This window comes from Scardinius erythrophthalmus (genome assembly GCF_964197995.2).
Source record: "Scardinius erythrophthalmus genome assembly, chromosome: 7".
NCBI classification, from domain to species: domain Eukaryota; kingdom Metazoa; phylum Chordata; class Actinopteri; order Cypriniformes; family Leuciscidae; genus Scardinius; species Scardinius erythrophthalmus.
Window position 1 is genome coordinate 8,303,945 of NC_138227.1, and position 15,177 is coordinate 8,319,121.

The 15,177-nt window shown below is 38.2% G+C and overlaps 2 protein-coding genes across 10 annotated transcripts in view; both read right to left on the reverse strand.

The window, feature by feature from the left end:
- Positions 1-1,381: 1,381 nt before the first annotated feature.
- LOC308693941 (SPARC-related modular calcium-binding protein 2-like) lies at positions 1,382-10,104 on the reverse strand. Of its 4 annotated transcripts, XM_081371131.1 has the most exons (11): positions 9,633-10,001; positions 7,429-7,600; positions 7,246-7,361; positions 6,984-7,083; positions 5,878-5,928; positions 5,749-5,796; positions 5,345-5,425; positions 5,070-5,262; positions 4,720-4,799; positions 3,399-3,492; positions 1,382-2,146 (listed from the first exon to the last, which is right to left on the reverse strand). In XM_081371131.1, the coding sequence occupies exons 1-11, from the start codon at positions 9,711-9,713 to the stop codon at positions 1,900-1,902; spliced, it is 1,263 nt and encodes a 420-aa protein (XP_081227257.1). In that variant the 5' UTR covers positions 9,714-10,001; the 3' UTR covers positions 1,382-1,899. The 4 variants fall into 4 exon arrangements, with proteins under 4 accessions (XP_081227257.1, XP_081227259.1, XP_081227258.1 ...); XM_081371133.1 differs by lacking the exon at positions 5,345-5,425 and having other exon boundaries at positions 1,626-2,146; positions 9,633-10,104; XM_081371132.1 differs by lacking the exon at positions 3,399-3,492 and having other exon boundaries at positions 1,626-2,146; positions 9,633-10,104.
- A 421-nt stretch (positions 10,105-10,525) lies between these two features.
- actn4 (actinin, alpha 4) overlaps positions 10,526-15,177 on the reverse strand; it is a 44,059-nt gene continuing 39,407 nt past the window's right edge. For 4 of the 6 annotated variants that reach the window (XM_081371113.1, XM_081371112.1, XM_081371111.1 and 1 more), the window contains 4 exons: positions 15,000-15,146; positions 13,841-13,921; positions 12,767-12,925; positions 10,526-12,691 (listed from right to left, as the gene is read on the reverse strand). In XM_081371113.1, the coding sequence (XP_081227239.1) occupies positions 12,533-12,691; positions 12,767-12,925; positions 13,841-13,921; positions 15,000-15,146 (546 nt within the window). In that variant the 3' untranslated portion in view covers positions 10,526-12,532. Of the gene's footprint in view, positions 12,926-13,840; positions 13,922-14,999; positions 15,147-15,177 lie in introns of all 6 variants that reach the window. The other 2 variants (XM_081371109.1, XM_081371108.1) reach the window with 1 other exon arrangement.

A 15,177-nucleotide genomic window follows, 5' to 3' on the forward strand; every position in this document is an offset into this window, starting at 1 on the left:
GTTGGTTATAGGCTAAGTGAGAACAAAGTGAAACATACAGTGTGCTCAATGATATCTCACTTCCTGCACTATTACGTGTCTAACACAAACCTACCTTCAAAATGAATGATTGCAGTTGTGTTGTATGAAGTAAATTGATAGTCAACAAGAACAGCCAAAGACAGCCAACCGTTCGACGCAGATTCACTCAGATCTGGATTGGAGTTACACTGACACCTAGGGGTGTCCTTTGGTGTTGCTGGTGGTTATTATCCACAGAAGCAGAAGCCTGCAGGTCAAACGGTGTTAAAGATCAAGAAAAGCACATTAAGTCAAGCAAACACACGAACAACATGTAAACACGAGCACTATATTTACCTATATTCTCAACGTAAGTGAGGGCGCGGGCAACTTCCGGTCTCATCCACTTCCGTTTACTTCAGCTGTATAAAAACTGTTGCTGCTTGATATTTGTTATCATATTATTTCAATTAGTAATCATTAACACACTTGTTTGTAGCACAAATTATTTGACTGCATTTTGTTATTTTCCAGACCAGCAGATTTGGAAGTGACCACACAAAGCCTACAGAAAATAGCATACTTCAGCGTTGCTACAAGGTGAAACAAACACACTGGGGTCAATGGGGTGTGATCTGACTGCTGTATAATAAAGGTGGATTAAACCCTTCTTTACACCTGTCAAGGGTGTTTTGGCCACATTATTATGAATCTTCCATTCACACTCACTCTCATATTCAAGGACTTACTGTAGATTTGACCTTCTCAAGGCCTGTCAGCACTGAAGAAACACGAAACTCGAGAGAAACAGCTTTATTTTGCTTTAATACAAAAGATCTGGGTTACACTTTATTTTTTTAAGGTGTGGTTGTTACAGTGTAATTATAGATTTAAGTAGGTAGCTGAGTAATATTAATTAACTACATGTAAGGTAGTAACATGTAGCCTAACGTATAAAACAATGAAACTGCAAAATAAAGTGTTACCAAAATCTGCTACTAAGGTAGAACTTTGACATAAAATGAGGTTCGAAATATGAGATCAGTGAAAATGCTAACTATTTTGGTTGAAAAATGAATTAAAAACATGTAGATTTCTATCAGAATGTAGTTGTTGTTGTTGTTGTTTGTATTAAGTAGTAATCTGGTTATTTCCAGGTTTAAATGAAAAAATATTTTTGTAAGAAATGAAGTAATATTTATTTACATTTTATTTTAGTATCATTTATACTATTATAGCTTTTATTTTTATATTTTAATTTCTCATTTTAATTTTAGTTAGAGTTTTAGAAATTTTGTAATGTGTTTTTGTCATTTTTATATTTTAAAAAAAAGTTTTTATTAATTTTTAATTCAGTTTTAGTTATTTTTTTGTTGTTGTTGTGTGGTATATGTTTTCATTCTTTTATTTATTCTTTCTGTACAGCACTTTGTTTCCACATTGTGGTTTTTCTATATTTTATTTTATTTTATTTCAGTTAACATTTATCGTATTTCAAGCATTTTTGTATGGTTTTAGTTTGTTAACTACAATAACCCTGGTCATCATAATACTGAATTGTTACAATGTTCATGTACTGTACTGTGTCCAAACTCACTCTCAGACACTCGGATACACTCACACACACTTGAGAGCTCCAGCGGTCAGAAAGGCTCACCCATGGATATTTTTACAAAACCAATAACGAGTCCTTTATTTGAAAGGCACAGCGTTTGGACTTGCATAAGTGAAAAGGTCAGAGTGCCGGCGAGAGCTGAAACAGATTCAAAAACCCAGAGTGAAGTGATTGAACGCTGCAGTCACAGACTCAAAGGAGCTGTGGAGAGATGAAGGTCAAACTGATGTCTGAAACCATTTCCAAAGATCCTTCATCCTGCACAATATTTATGGATTTGGGCCTCAAATGCCAAGACAGGAAGTGAGTTCTTGAGAGCTGAGGCGGCGGTCTGCGTTACGATCACAGGATTGCATGAATTTCTTGGCACAGCGGCGAGGACGCAGACTTCCGCGAAGCAGGAGCCGTAACGGACGAGCTTCTCGCTCGCTGAGAACACCATCGCCATCTGTGTCCAGCAGCATAAAGTACAGACGGAGAGTGTGAACAGAGGGAGGAGAGGTGGGGACGTGAAGACGGGACTCGGGTGTCCTGAAAGACCAGAAGAATCAGTCAATGATGGAAGCTCTGGATCAACGCCACAGAAATGACAATGTAGAAGTACACTGCTAATCATTAGAAAGATCAAATTAATGCATGCATAAATTAATGAATGAACATTTTGCGATTTTATCTAAAGCAGTGCTATATCCTATTGAATTAGCTTTTATTTTTTTATATTTTCAGTTTTAGAAATTTTGGTATGTGCTTATGCAGGGCCTTTTTGCCACACCTGAAAAACTTAAAGTTTACCAGCCATAAATATTTTTTTTACCTGCCATGAAACTGTTTTTGCAAAAACAGGCAGTAATGTCATTTAACAGAAATTTCCCAATTCTCTATTCCAATATCGATACCACAGCTAAAACTACTAGCCTAACTAATATAAATGTAAAACATGATTAAAGACTGTCCGTAATAAAATAAGAACAAATAAATTTACAAGCACCAGCACAAATAAATACAATATAGCAAAGATGCAAATGAAATAAACAGTGCTTTTCAGGTTTTTCAGGTAGGTCTAACAGTAGTTTTCAATGACAGAAATGTAATAAAGTGATCAAATGTATGGTCTGCATAGTCTTCACTGTATGAATTAAACATCCTTATTAATGAATCCTTATTAAAGTTACAAAAGTTATTCAGTCAAGAGCAGTGTGATTTTCTTCTTTGTCCTTTTGTTGTTCGATTAACATTAAAAACACAGAGTGAATGCATAGATCTAATATACTGATACACATCTCAACTGTTACATTCACTTAAAACGTTTATTAGTATACTCGCAATTTTTTTACATAATTTTGTGTGAAATTGTCCGCTCAAATGCAAGAAGACGTGAAAGAGAGCTCAGTCCCAAGCGTCGTTCACATTTGTTAATGTTCATGCATTGTTAGAATTCATAAAAATGTTACCGGCCATCGTGCGCTTGTTAGTTTTAGGGCCTGTTTATGTGAATTTTAGTTTTTTTTCTATTTAGCTTTATTTTATATTTTGTTTTAGTTTCAGTAATTTAAGTATTTCAACTTTCAGGTTTTTCAATAAAAACAGGTGTTGTTTTAATGCTGAAAGAAAGTTTCATGCTGAATGGTTGTAAAGGTTAACAAAACACGTAAAGATGTGAAAACATTTAAACAAAACTCATTCTTGTTGATTCATCTGTTGAAAGAGTGACCGTTTCCTCTAATAACTCAATATCTGCTTGTCTTTATGACTAATAACTGTAATCGATGTGTGTGTCTCTAACCTGTAAGGAGAAGATGGAGCAACACTTTCAACTTCCTGCCGAAATCCTTCTATTAAACTCTTCAAAAAGTCGGTCTTTCGAACACTGGAACAACCTATATAAACAGACAGATATTGCTAATTAAATTGGTGATATGTATTTTAGAGAGTCAAATAGACTAAGATCTGACCTGTTGGTTGTATTTTAATATTCAACAAACAATACAATAAATACTAAATTTATAAAATTCTTTGAAAAAAGGCTAAACTATGTTGTTTACATCATTTAAGATCATTTAAATGTAGTTGTGATAAAAATGGTAAAAATTTTGCTTGGTCCATCTTACAACATAAATCATTCAAAGAATGTGCTGATAAAAAATAATTGTCTAATGATATTAATAATTGGGCTTACCAAAATCATACAAGCTAGTGCTACAATATTGACATTTTGGTGGTTCATTGCCCTTCAATATACACCCATGGGTCAGTCTACTATAGCCTCTATACACCACCTCGTATACACAACTTGATCCTGTCCCTAAAATGCTTTTTCAGTTTGTGATGTTCATGTCAAGAAGACGCTGTTTTTTGAGCTACAAAAGCAAATCCACTTTGCTGCCCTTTAAAAGGACGAGGACTTGCGCTGGAATTGATACGATAAAACCGACGCCATCTTTACTGTTTGTATCACCGTGTATCAAGCACTGAGGAAGAGCTGAAATTCAGATATGGTAATGGGCATTTGGTTTCCAACACGCGCTGTAAGCGGTCGACCAATCACAACAGACTGTGCAATCTGACCAATCAGAGCAGAGGAAGCAATCGGGAAGGAGAGTGTGGCAAGCAGGGCGGGGCCGAGAGCCGTGAGAACGGAGCGAGATTGATAATGAGCGTCATCTGCGAGCCTCGGATCTCTCACGGAGGAGCTACGGAAGCATAAAAGGAGGAGCGACGACAGTGAAGGATGAGAGAGGACCAGGCCTGGACTTTTATGTTATGTTTTATTTATGTGTGTGCGGCAGTCATCCGTGAGTGGCTGCCGCTTTTACTATCGTTTTGTGTTTCTTTTGGATTAAAGTGTGTTGAACGTTCGACGGTTCCCGCCTCCTTCTTTCCGGAACAACAAACCTTGTTACAGAGGGGTTTAGAGAGACAATCTTTTATTGAACCAGAAAAGAGCTGATTTTTTTTGCATGTAAACCTATTGTAGGAGACTCCAAAACAAAATTAGCAACCTTTAAAGTAGCAGAAAAGGGGCACTTTAAAAGAGACTGTGTGTTTATTTAAAATTTAACTTTCCATTCTGCTTGCAATTAATCTAATATATGCTAAGATCTGACCTGAGAGAGGTGTCTCTGTGTAGCTGTTGTTGAGGATGAGTGTGTTTGTTTCCTGAGAGCTGCAGTCTGGCAGTTGATTCCTGTGCAGAGAAAATAATCATTAAAGTTTTCTACACTGGCTTATACAAACCCACACACACACACACACACACACACACGTTCACTATCTTTGAGGGGACTCTCCATAGACGTAATGGTCTTTATACTGTATAAACTGTATATTCTATTCCTACACTTATCCGACCCCTAAACTTACATTTTCAGTGTAATTTAGTATGTTTATTAACCCATTTCCCCAATGTAATATAAACCTGTACACACACACACACACACACACACAAACTCCCAACCTGTCAGAAGTGCCCGGGATGGGCCGCCCCGAGTCCACTCTCACACACCAGCAGTATCCCGTGTCGCTGTGGCACTGAACGGATTTGTACCGCCCATCTGCACTGCATTCTGGGACAAATCGCTCATCTGACCCCTGAATGTCCGCTTCAGCGAGCAAAGACATTCTCTCGTGTTCACAGTTCTTTAGAGAGTCTGCAGGAATACAGAGTAAGAAACTGAACAAGTTCACTCTTCAAAACACTCAAATGAAGCCTTGATCATCTCTCCTTCTCACCTGTGGGTCGTCTGACCGGACGCTTTCCATTCGGGTCAGAGTTCAATAGGATTGTCACCCAAAATGGAGGCACAGTGACTCCTGTATTTATAGTCAGATGGTATCTCAATGGTAACATCTATATTGTTTATCAATGGTAAAGGGCCTTTTCATTTGCCAAAAACAGATTTGTTTTTTGTAGATGTTTTTTTATTAAAAAAAATTTAATTATGAGAAAAAGGAATGCAAAATAAATGTAACGCATTACTTTCCATAAAAAGTAACTAAGTAATGCAATTAATTACTTTTTAAGGAGTACTGTAATATTTGCTTGTATTTGAGCTTTAATGATCACAAAACTCATGCAAAAGACTGCAAATATAAGATTTTGATATAAGTTTTGAGTATAAATGCAGTGAAGTCACCTGCAGTCGTCGGCACAGAGCGTGGATCAGGATCAGGAACACCTCGTTCTAAACCCAGAGAGGAACATGTCAGGTAACGGGACCTTTATTTCATTATACTGCAGTATTTGTGTATATGTGTTCGCTCACTCGCTTGTTCTAATTCCACGTCGGCTTCCTGAGCAATATCTGACATCTGACCTTCAACACAGATAGTGAAAAACAGATTGCTTTAGGTTTTGTGAAGAAAATGTGAGTGATGCTTAAACCATACAAAACTCGCAGTTTGCAGTGTTCTGTCCAGTGTCCAATTCGCAGTGTCTGTAGCAGTTATTTTTGTTAGCTAAAACCATGAAAAAATGTATTACTTGAAATAAAATTATTCTTATTTTGTTTCAGCTTTTTGATAAGGCAACATTTTTAATCTCAAAGTACTAAAATACATATTATTTTTCAACACAATTATGTCCTAATAACGAGATATGTTAAAACAACATATTTTTTATCATTAAAACATATTCTTGTAATAATATTTTAACAACATATCTCGTTATTACAAGAAAATGTCTTTTAACAAGAAAAACACCTAGTTATTACAAGAAAATGTCATTTTATCATCATATTTCGCTATTGCGAGAACATTTTATTTTAACAAGAAAATGTGATTATTATGAGAAAATAAGTTGTTTTAATGAGGAAAATGTCACTATTATGAGAAAATATGTTGTTTTATTAAGAAAAATGTATTGTTTTAATGAGAAAAATATGTTGTTTTAATGAGGAAAATGTCATTATTACAAGAAAATATGTAATTTTAATGATATAACATCTCGTTATTACGACATAATTGAGTGGAAAAAAACAAATGTGTCAGCAATGTGCCACCATACTATAAAAGCTAAAACTTATATATATATATATATATATATATATATATATATATATATATATATATATATATATGCATATATGCACAAAAAACAATAAAAACGACAAATACACAAAAAATACTAAAAAAATGTGTACTAACTAATTGTGCTTCCATCGTAGTTTATGCACATCTTCTAATCGGATAAAAACTTTATCCGCCTCATTTGAGCGCATATGCTTTTTTTGCATTTTTTAGAATTTATGCACATCTTGGCACGTCCATCCTGTGTTTTTTGATGGGATACCCCAAAATTCACAAAAAACTAATGATACTAAAATAACTAAGTCTGTCTCACTAGTTCATGCGTCTCACACACAGAACTCACCAGTGCAGTTTGGCCGCAGGTGTAGGACAGAGCTTCCGCTCACAGGTATCCCATCAGCGCTGGAGCACCAGCAAAAACCTCCCTGAGTGTGACACTGCACCTACAGGTCAAAGGTCACGAGAGGTCATGCAGGGGATGGAAACTGATTGGAGCAAAAATGCCAGCTAAATGAGCCTCCAGATGAACCAATCACTTACGTTTCTTCTGAGATTATGAATGCAGTTATGAATATCAACTCTGAATTGGACTAGCATCACAATACCTCTGCATAGGTTCCGTCGGCTTTGCATATTGGGATAAAGACGGCCAAGGAATCGGAACAAGCACTGGCCCGCAGAGCTTGAGAACGAGCCAGCTGACATTTAGAGCTCAGCACGTCTGCTGACAAACACAAAACACTTTCAAGACACCGTCCACTGAGAGCAGAAACTCTGTGGTGCTTTACCTGTGCACGTCGACAGTGTGTCCATCCTCAGCTGGCTGTTAATGCACTGGGCACGTTGAAAAGAGCACAGAGATTTATACATTCGTCCGTTGCTGCCACACACTGCTTGACGGCGCCCTCTAGCACAGTCCAGCACACACACTCGAGGCCACTGCTTGTCCAACACCAGCAACTATAATTAGAGAATGGGAGGGGGAATGGCTGAATGTGAAAGGCTAGTCTGTGTAAAAGCTCAAAATAGGCAGCAAAAAAAGGGAAACATGGTGTCTGGCCGAGGAACAGCCGTCTACTGTCGTGAAAAACGCTGGAGGTCCCATGATGCGTAAGGCGATGCAAGACACTTTAGACAGACTAGTGAAAGATTTATATTTTTGCACTCCCTCAAAGAACAGATTATCATGTTTGAAGCAAGCAAAAAGAGTGCATATTTATATTTTGAATAGCCCCAAAATAGCCTCAAATATAATAAAAATGTAATTATCCTGCATGCATTTGGATTTGATATCTTCTGATGTACTTCAATTAGAGAAGGAAAATAAAATTTTGGTTAAAAAAGCAATCTCAGTTTGAATTGGTTTATATTGGAAGAAGAAAACATCAGAGCATATTTTGTTTTTTCTTTCAATTACAGCAGTAACAATCTTTCTATGACAGATTTAAAAAAAATGTGTACTGAACATAGAGATGTAATGTGGGAAAAAGGCAAAACAGTTGCAAAACAATAGCAGAGATTCCATTTAACCATGAATATCCTAAACATCTGTGGCAGTGTTTACTGAATCCATGAATAGAGCAGTCTGTTCATTAATGAAGCCCGAGAGAGAGAGAGAGAGAGAGAGAGAGAGAGAGAGAGAGAGAGAGAGAGAGAGAGAGAGAGAGAGAGAGAGCTTGCAAAATGACTTGCAAATGTTCGCAACACCAAACATCTGTGGTAACATCTCCAGCTTTGATGAGTGTGAACAGATGTATTCTATAATATACAGTATGTAACACAAAATCATTACTGAGAAACCATGAAAACCTTCAGCATTTTTTTTTAAAGAAAATATATTACACAACATGCCGTAATAAAAATATAAAATATCACTTGTAAAAAGTGTAATAATTTATGTATAAAAGGGCAATACCCTAAATGACCCATCAGATTTATATTTTACATTGGTTAATTAAAATGTCTATTTCCACTAATTGTTGTTGTCTTCAATGTCTTGCACTGCATGATTATTAGTTATGGAGTTGTAGGAAGGACCACTTTTTAGGTCTCAACTGCAAGAATATGATAAATTCTAATATTTCACACAGAGTCAGTCAAGGTATTAAAGCAATACTTCATTTTTGGACTCTTACTGATCTTGATTTGCCAAAGTCATCAGGGTGGAAGCTTTTCCACACCTTCAAAGTCCAGTTTCAAAACGCAACAGAAAATGAAACATTAAAAGTGACACGAACACAGTTGTGCTTAAACCGGCTCCTGCCAAGAGTGCAGTAACAAACAGCCGGAGCGAGTAAAGTCAAACATGACTCTGTTGGAGAACAAGGCAGCACTGTGGACATGAGGCATGTCTAACAATTTTATAACTGTGAATGAAAATAAATACAGTCTTAGTGGCCTCAGGTGGTTGGTTTAGTAATGAATGAGAGATGTGGTGCCACTTTGCTGACAGGTGTTCATATTATAAATGTAATGCCAATTTTTTGTCCAAACATGTGACCCTTTTGAGGATTGAGGTATTTTAAAGAGTAAACATTCTGTATTCTTGTGTACCTTTCAGACAAAAACTCTTTCAGCCTGTTCAGATTTATGTGGCTTGTGCTCAGGCATTTCACATTTCCAGGTGGCATTTTTGCAGGTCAACAGGTGTTATGTTTTGACATGGAAATTTATGACACAAAGCAATACTATCCACAGAAATCCACCAACTCCTTTTTTACTTCACTGTGGCATGTTAAATAGCCTATTTAAACTTTGTGACTTTTTAAGAGTTGATATTTTAAAACGTGTGACAAGTCCTCATTACATCACATTTAATTATCTTTAATTTTCTGCAACAATTACTAAATGTAAAAGCTTTTCTGTTAATTTTACTTTTTCAGCAGATTTCTCAAAATTCTGCTTGCATCTGTAAAAATGCATCACACAACTATACATTTTACACATGCAAGCTGAAATCAGGTATTAATTTCGCCTCCAGTCGTGAGTTTACCTGATTTTCGTCCGTCATCTTTACCGAATTTGACAATAGAAAGATGAGAAGTACGCGGCAGGTGAACGTCAACGCCAGCATGATTCCCGCCACAACAGCCCACGTTCGACGATCGGTCGCGCTCTTCCCGCCTTCGTGTGAATTTAAACACAAGGCGCGCGTCCTCGCCAGAGTAACGGCCAGGATTCAGAGGTGGAAGAAAGCAGAAAAATCCCGCGCTTACTCAGGTCGTCATAACAGCCTGACGGTTCGCTCTCAATCCTACGTTTTTTTCTACGCCGACAACCAACAGACGATAAAAAAAGAAAATAATATAAGCTTTAACACAATAAAACCGTTACATCTTCTTTCACTCATGTTATTTGAAGAGCTGGACACATGCTACTGTACCGACTTCACATTTTCACACAGGAACTCCTCCTCAGGACGGCGAGGAGGATGGTAAGTTAGCTCTCTATTGGTTGTAGGCTATTCTTTGAGTCCATACCTGTCTAAACTATTTAACAGAGCGGCTGTTTTTTATTTTATAAAAGTGTATTCATAGCACATTTAATAGCACATACAGTATTTGGCTATTTTGAGCTTTCTTAAAATGTTTACTCTACAAATTAAGCTCCATCCACATTTGAGGCATAATGCAGATTTACTACAGAAAATTCCTGTTCTTTTATGAGGGAAAAACAGTTACGATAATACACCAACCCTGTCTGTCACTGCAAGGATCAACCATAGTGTAAAAGACTCATTGCTAATAAATACTGTGTCACCAATGTTGTTGATGGTCAGAACTTGCAGCCTGTCGAAGCTAGAACACGCTATAATTTATCAGTCAAGTTGAAAATGTAAGCTTTAGTGGGAGGAAATCTCAAGCAAGCAGGGACACAGACAAATAATTCAAAGTGGTAATATTTTATAAGGAAACTTTATGTGTGCATGTCAAATTCACTTTTCATCTGAGACAGAAAGCAGTTTTGCAAATTTCCAGTACAGCAGATAACTTTTGATATTAAAGAGTACAAAAGAAAAAAAAATCAGAATTCCAAATCCTTTTATTCAACTTTGCAGATGTAAGAGCAGGCTTTTGTTCCAAGTCTGTTCAAATCTTCTGAAGCCCATCGACCCAACCCTATTCCCTCCCTCTACCCTTAATTTGTTCTCACTTGAATTCAACACTTTCGATTGCAAATCACCCCCGCCATTCCTTACAGAGAGCGTGGTTTGTATTGGATACATGATTGCATAGATTTGTTAAACAGTAATTTAATTTTAATTAAGACATAATGGAATGTTCATTAAGACTTCAGCTCTACCACTCCTTCCCCTCAACCTCCAGAGCTGTAAATTGGGTCCCTGCCCCTCCCTGTAGAAAGAGAAAAACTAGTGTACAACAAAAGAAAAGAAAAAATGAGTGGGAGAAAGAGCAACCTGCAACTACCAGGCACATTTGTACTTATTTCTTACTATATATAATTCTCCTTTCGACTGTTGATTCAGCAGCTGTGTGGTCATAGGCTCTAGTGGAGGGGTCACTACAAGGCTATGCTGGTCACATCACCACTGAAGCTCTGACATGGACATTCAGTAATATTTGAAAAACAATCAGAGATGGATGCCAGATGGACATTAGTTACAGTTAATAAATCCTTAAGGAACATGTCTAGTTGAGTCTGGGAGTCAATAAGAGAACGCTGTATAGTTAATTGGGGGAAGGGACTGGGTATTTATTGTGGATTGATTCTTCAACCCCTCAAAAAGAAACACAGACCTGTAGCTACTCAAACCTGCTTACAGTACTCCGCAGGGGTGAAACTGCTCATTTTATAATCTTTGCTTATGACCTGAAGTGCTGTGTGACTGCCCCATGGTATTCCGGCAATTCTGTGTACTGGAAAATAAGTATGTACAGCGTAGAATCCCACCAACTCAAAATTGCTGGAGAGGAGAGAAATAAAATGGGAGGAATAAGCTGAGGTTAGATTTTTAAAGAGTTCCATCGATCCAGCAAAATGGGTTAAGAGGGCATGTCACAAATTCCCTAACAATACACGAGTCATTCTGTCCATTTTCCTACGATATACAGCCTCACTATATGCCAAATAACATATTCCAACCCCAAACCAAACCTCCCACCCCACCAACTCTAGCAAGAAAACAACAAAATTAAAACAAAGAAAAATAGCATGTTAACTGAAAAAGCTTGTTGCCCTCCCCACCGGGGTAGAGGGTGCAGGTTAAGTGTCTAGGAATAGACTGAAGCCAAAGCGGATTCTTTAAGCTCTTTTTAGTTCCATTCCAGAACAAACTAATAGTTTTAATTCATATTTTTCTCATTTAATTAACCCAAAGGCTCAACATTAACTGTCTTTACAGGTTACTGCTGGTGAGAAATCACTTAAAACCTAGAAAAAAAATTCAGTCCTTTCAATTTATACATTGTGATTTTAAGAGGAAACGGAAGAAGATTAAAGAACCTGAGCTGTAGCTACAGTCCAAAGCTACGCAACCTCTCTTCCCTTGACACTGAACCTGCATCTTAAACTTCTTTCCTTCTATCCTACAACTTTCCTTAAGCTCTCCAAGACTGACATGTTTTACACACAGAATCAAAAGGTCATCCCTCAATGCGTGGCAAGCTTCATCAACAGTTATTCGCTCTTCCCATAATGCCATGGTAACCCCCTTCCCCCAAACATCTATCCCCCCCTCCCCATCAGATGTGCTATGAAGTCCCGTTTCCAACACTCTTAAATATCTTCCTCAGGAGCACTGATCTCTTTAAGGACTGGATGGTTGAGAGAAAGACAGATGCGGCTCTATCCAGCGCTCTCATCTATCTAGTCTGTGGGAAGATCAGCACTAATGCAGGAGAGAGAGCTGCTCTGGAGTTCTGGAGTTGGTGCTTAGAGGTCGCTCTCCCCGTACAGGGCGGTGGAGAAGGACATGTAGTCAAGAGCACCCGGCACTGCGTCGGGGCCGGCGTACGGTGCCATTCGGGCAATGCAATACTCCGCCTGGTCAGGAGGAAGCTCACGCCTCAACTCCTCAGCTGTGATGTAGTTCTGAAAAGAAGAATAGACGGGGTTAGATAGGGTGAAGTCGCATACAACGAAAACTTTGGACACTGACATTCTTACCTTGTCTCCGGCTAGGATCTTAAATGAGGCGATGACCTGGTCTGCGGTGTCCGTGTCGGTCGTTTCCCTTGACATGAAGTCGATGAAGGCCTGGAAGGTCACTGCTCCACTGTTGTTGGGGTCAACAATGCCCATAATACGAGCAAATTCAGCTTCACCCTGAGGAACAGAAGCTAGAGATTAACCCAGATAAACCCTCCTGGTGTAGAGTCCTGACCTTAAGTAACATTTTTAGACGGTCTTTAATTTGAAGCAAATGAAAATGAAGCTGTGAGACATAGAAGTACAGTCGGTTCAATGCGTTGATTTAAGACTTCTTTTGTGTTGTCACCTGAATTTTTAACACCAAAGCATATAGCAGTACAACCCATTGAACACTGACTTTGTCCCCATTTTCATTTGTGTCAAGCTAAATATTACATCAGCCTTGGTCTATTAGAATCTATTCAATTATCACTTTTTCTTTTACAGATCTTAACTTAAAATATATATAAAACATAAAATGTAACCAATGATACCAGACAAAACCGATACATTTTTAACAGCAAGCAAAAGCAGGACTTCAGGAGAAACCGAGATTGAGAAAGGAGATAGCAGTACCAGGCTGTTCCCAGTGGAAATGAGCAGAGCGCGGAAATCGTCGCTGTCCATAATCCCCGTGCGCTTCTACAGTTCGCAAAGGGAAGGATGAGAAAAGAAACAGAAAGGAAGCATGTGGAAAGCAGAGGATTTGGGGAGATGAAGAGATTGTACGCAAACAAACGTGAAGGTAACAGAGGGTTTGATAGAGGAATCAGAGTGAGTTTGTAGAGAAGACGGGTAAGAGAATGGAGGGCAAGTATGGCAAGGACAAGTAAAAAAAGAAAACAGAAGAAAACAAAGGAGGAAGCAGTGAGAAACATTACAAATTAAATAAAAGCAAAGACCTTAGCTGACCTACAGAGGGCATCTTTTCAAGCAGCAGCACAACAGGTGAGTGAGGGAGTTAGTGAGTGATGGAATAAATGAGTGGCGTGGCGCAAATACACACACAGATGGCAGCAATCAGAACTCCTTCTCTTGCTGTGCTCATACCTGTTTGTCGGTTTCTACGTCGTAACCCAGACTGATCAAACAAGCCTTGAACTCCTCAGCCTGTAAGACACCACTGTGGTCCTGTGGTTGCCAATTACGCAAGGGGCCACAGTGGATGGACCAATCAGAACATGCAGATGAGGATTGATGATACCGATTCACAATGACATAGCATGTGTGGGATGAAGGCAGTGGCATGACAAAAAAAAAAGATGGAGACAAAACATTGTGGATGTCAGACACATGGACCAATGGTGAACAAATCACATGACTAATGAAAACATACAGTGGCATGTGAGTGACCCAATTCTCATGAATGTCAGACAGAACATTCAGCTTGTGATATTAGAGAGCCATGATGAAAGCACTATATCAGTTTTCTCCTTTACCTTGGCTAAATGTCTCCACTCTAGCATAAAAACCCCTCATTACTTCAAATCCACTAGACTATATTTACATATTGGCTACAGGTGGCCCACTTCAGGTCAAAGGTGTTTGACGCACAGTATATTTCAGATGTTTTCCCTCCCATTAGTGCCAGAATGAGTGGAGAAAATGGAGCATATATTAAAACAAGTCCAACCAAAACTTTAAACTGAGGTCTATTTTTATCATGCAATCAATCACTCTGAAATTAAACACAGCCTTGACATAAGCAGCATATACTAAACCTTCCATATTCTTCTATGGACACTGTAATCCTCTGCTATGTCATGTGCATTTTCAATGTCCTGGTGCTAAGATCTTTTTGCTAAGACAGTTGCATAAACACAAGCCCTATGCATATTAAAGGAATATTTCACTCAAAAATTATGACCATTGTCATTTCAAAACGTATGACTTTCTTTGTTCTGTAGAAAACAAAACGTTAGCCTCTCAATTCTCATTTACAATCTTGGAGAATAAAGACGCATCTAGTCAGGTTTGACATCAGTGATTCACAAACAATTCGTTTTTGTGTCTCATAACCAGTCATGACATGGCAAGTTGCTTTCGTTCCACAGTACAATGCTTTCGTTGAAAACTTGTTTTAGAGTGAGCTATGCCTTCAATACACTGACTTTGATTAACATTCACCGTCTAATAAATACTTCTTTAACCTTAATTTAGTAACTAAGTCCATCTCACACACTGACAAACATGCAAAGGAGTTCCTGACCTTGTCAAAGTGATTGAAAGATGTGCGGTACTCGTGCAGCTGCTCCTGGCTAATGCCTTTAGCATCACGAGTCAGAATCTGGTTCTCGATCTCATTAATGGTGCGGGCAATTGTGGTAAGGAGTTGCTCCCAACCAACACGAAGGTGCTTTAGAGAAGAAAAAGGCAATGGATAACCG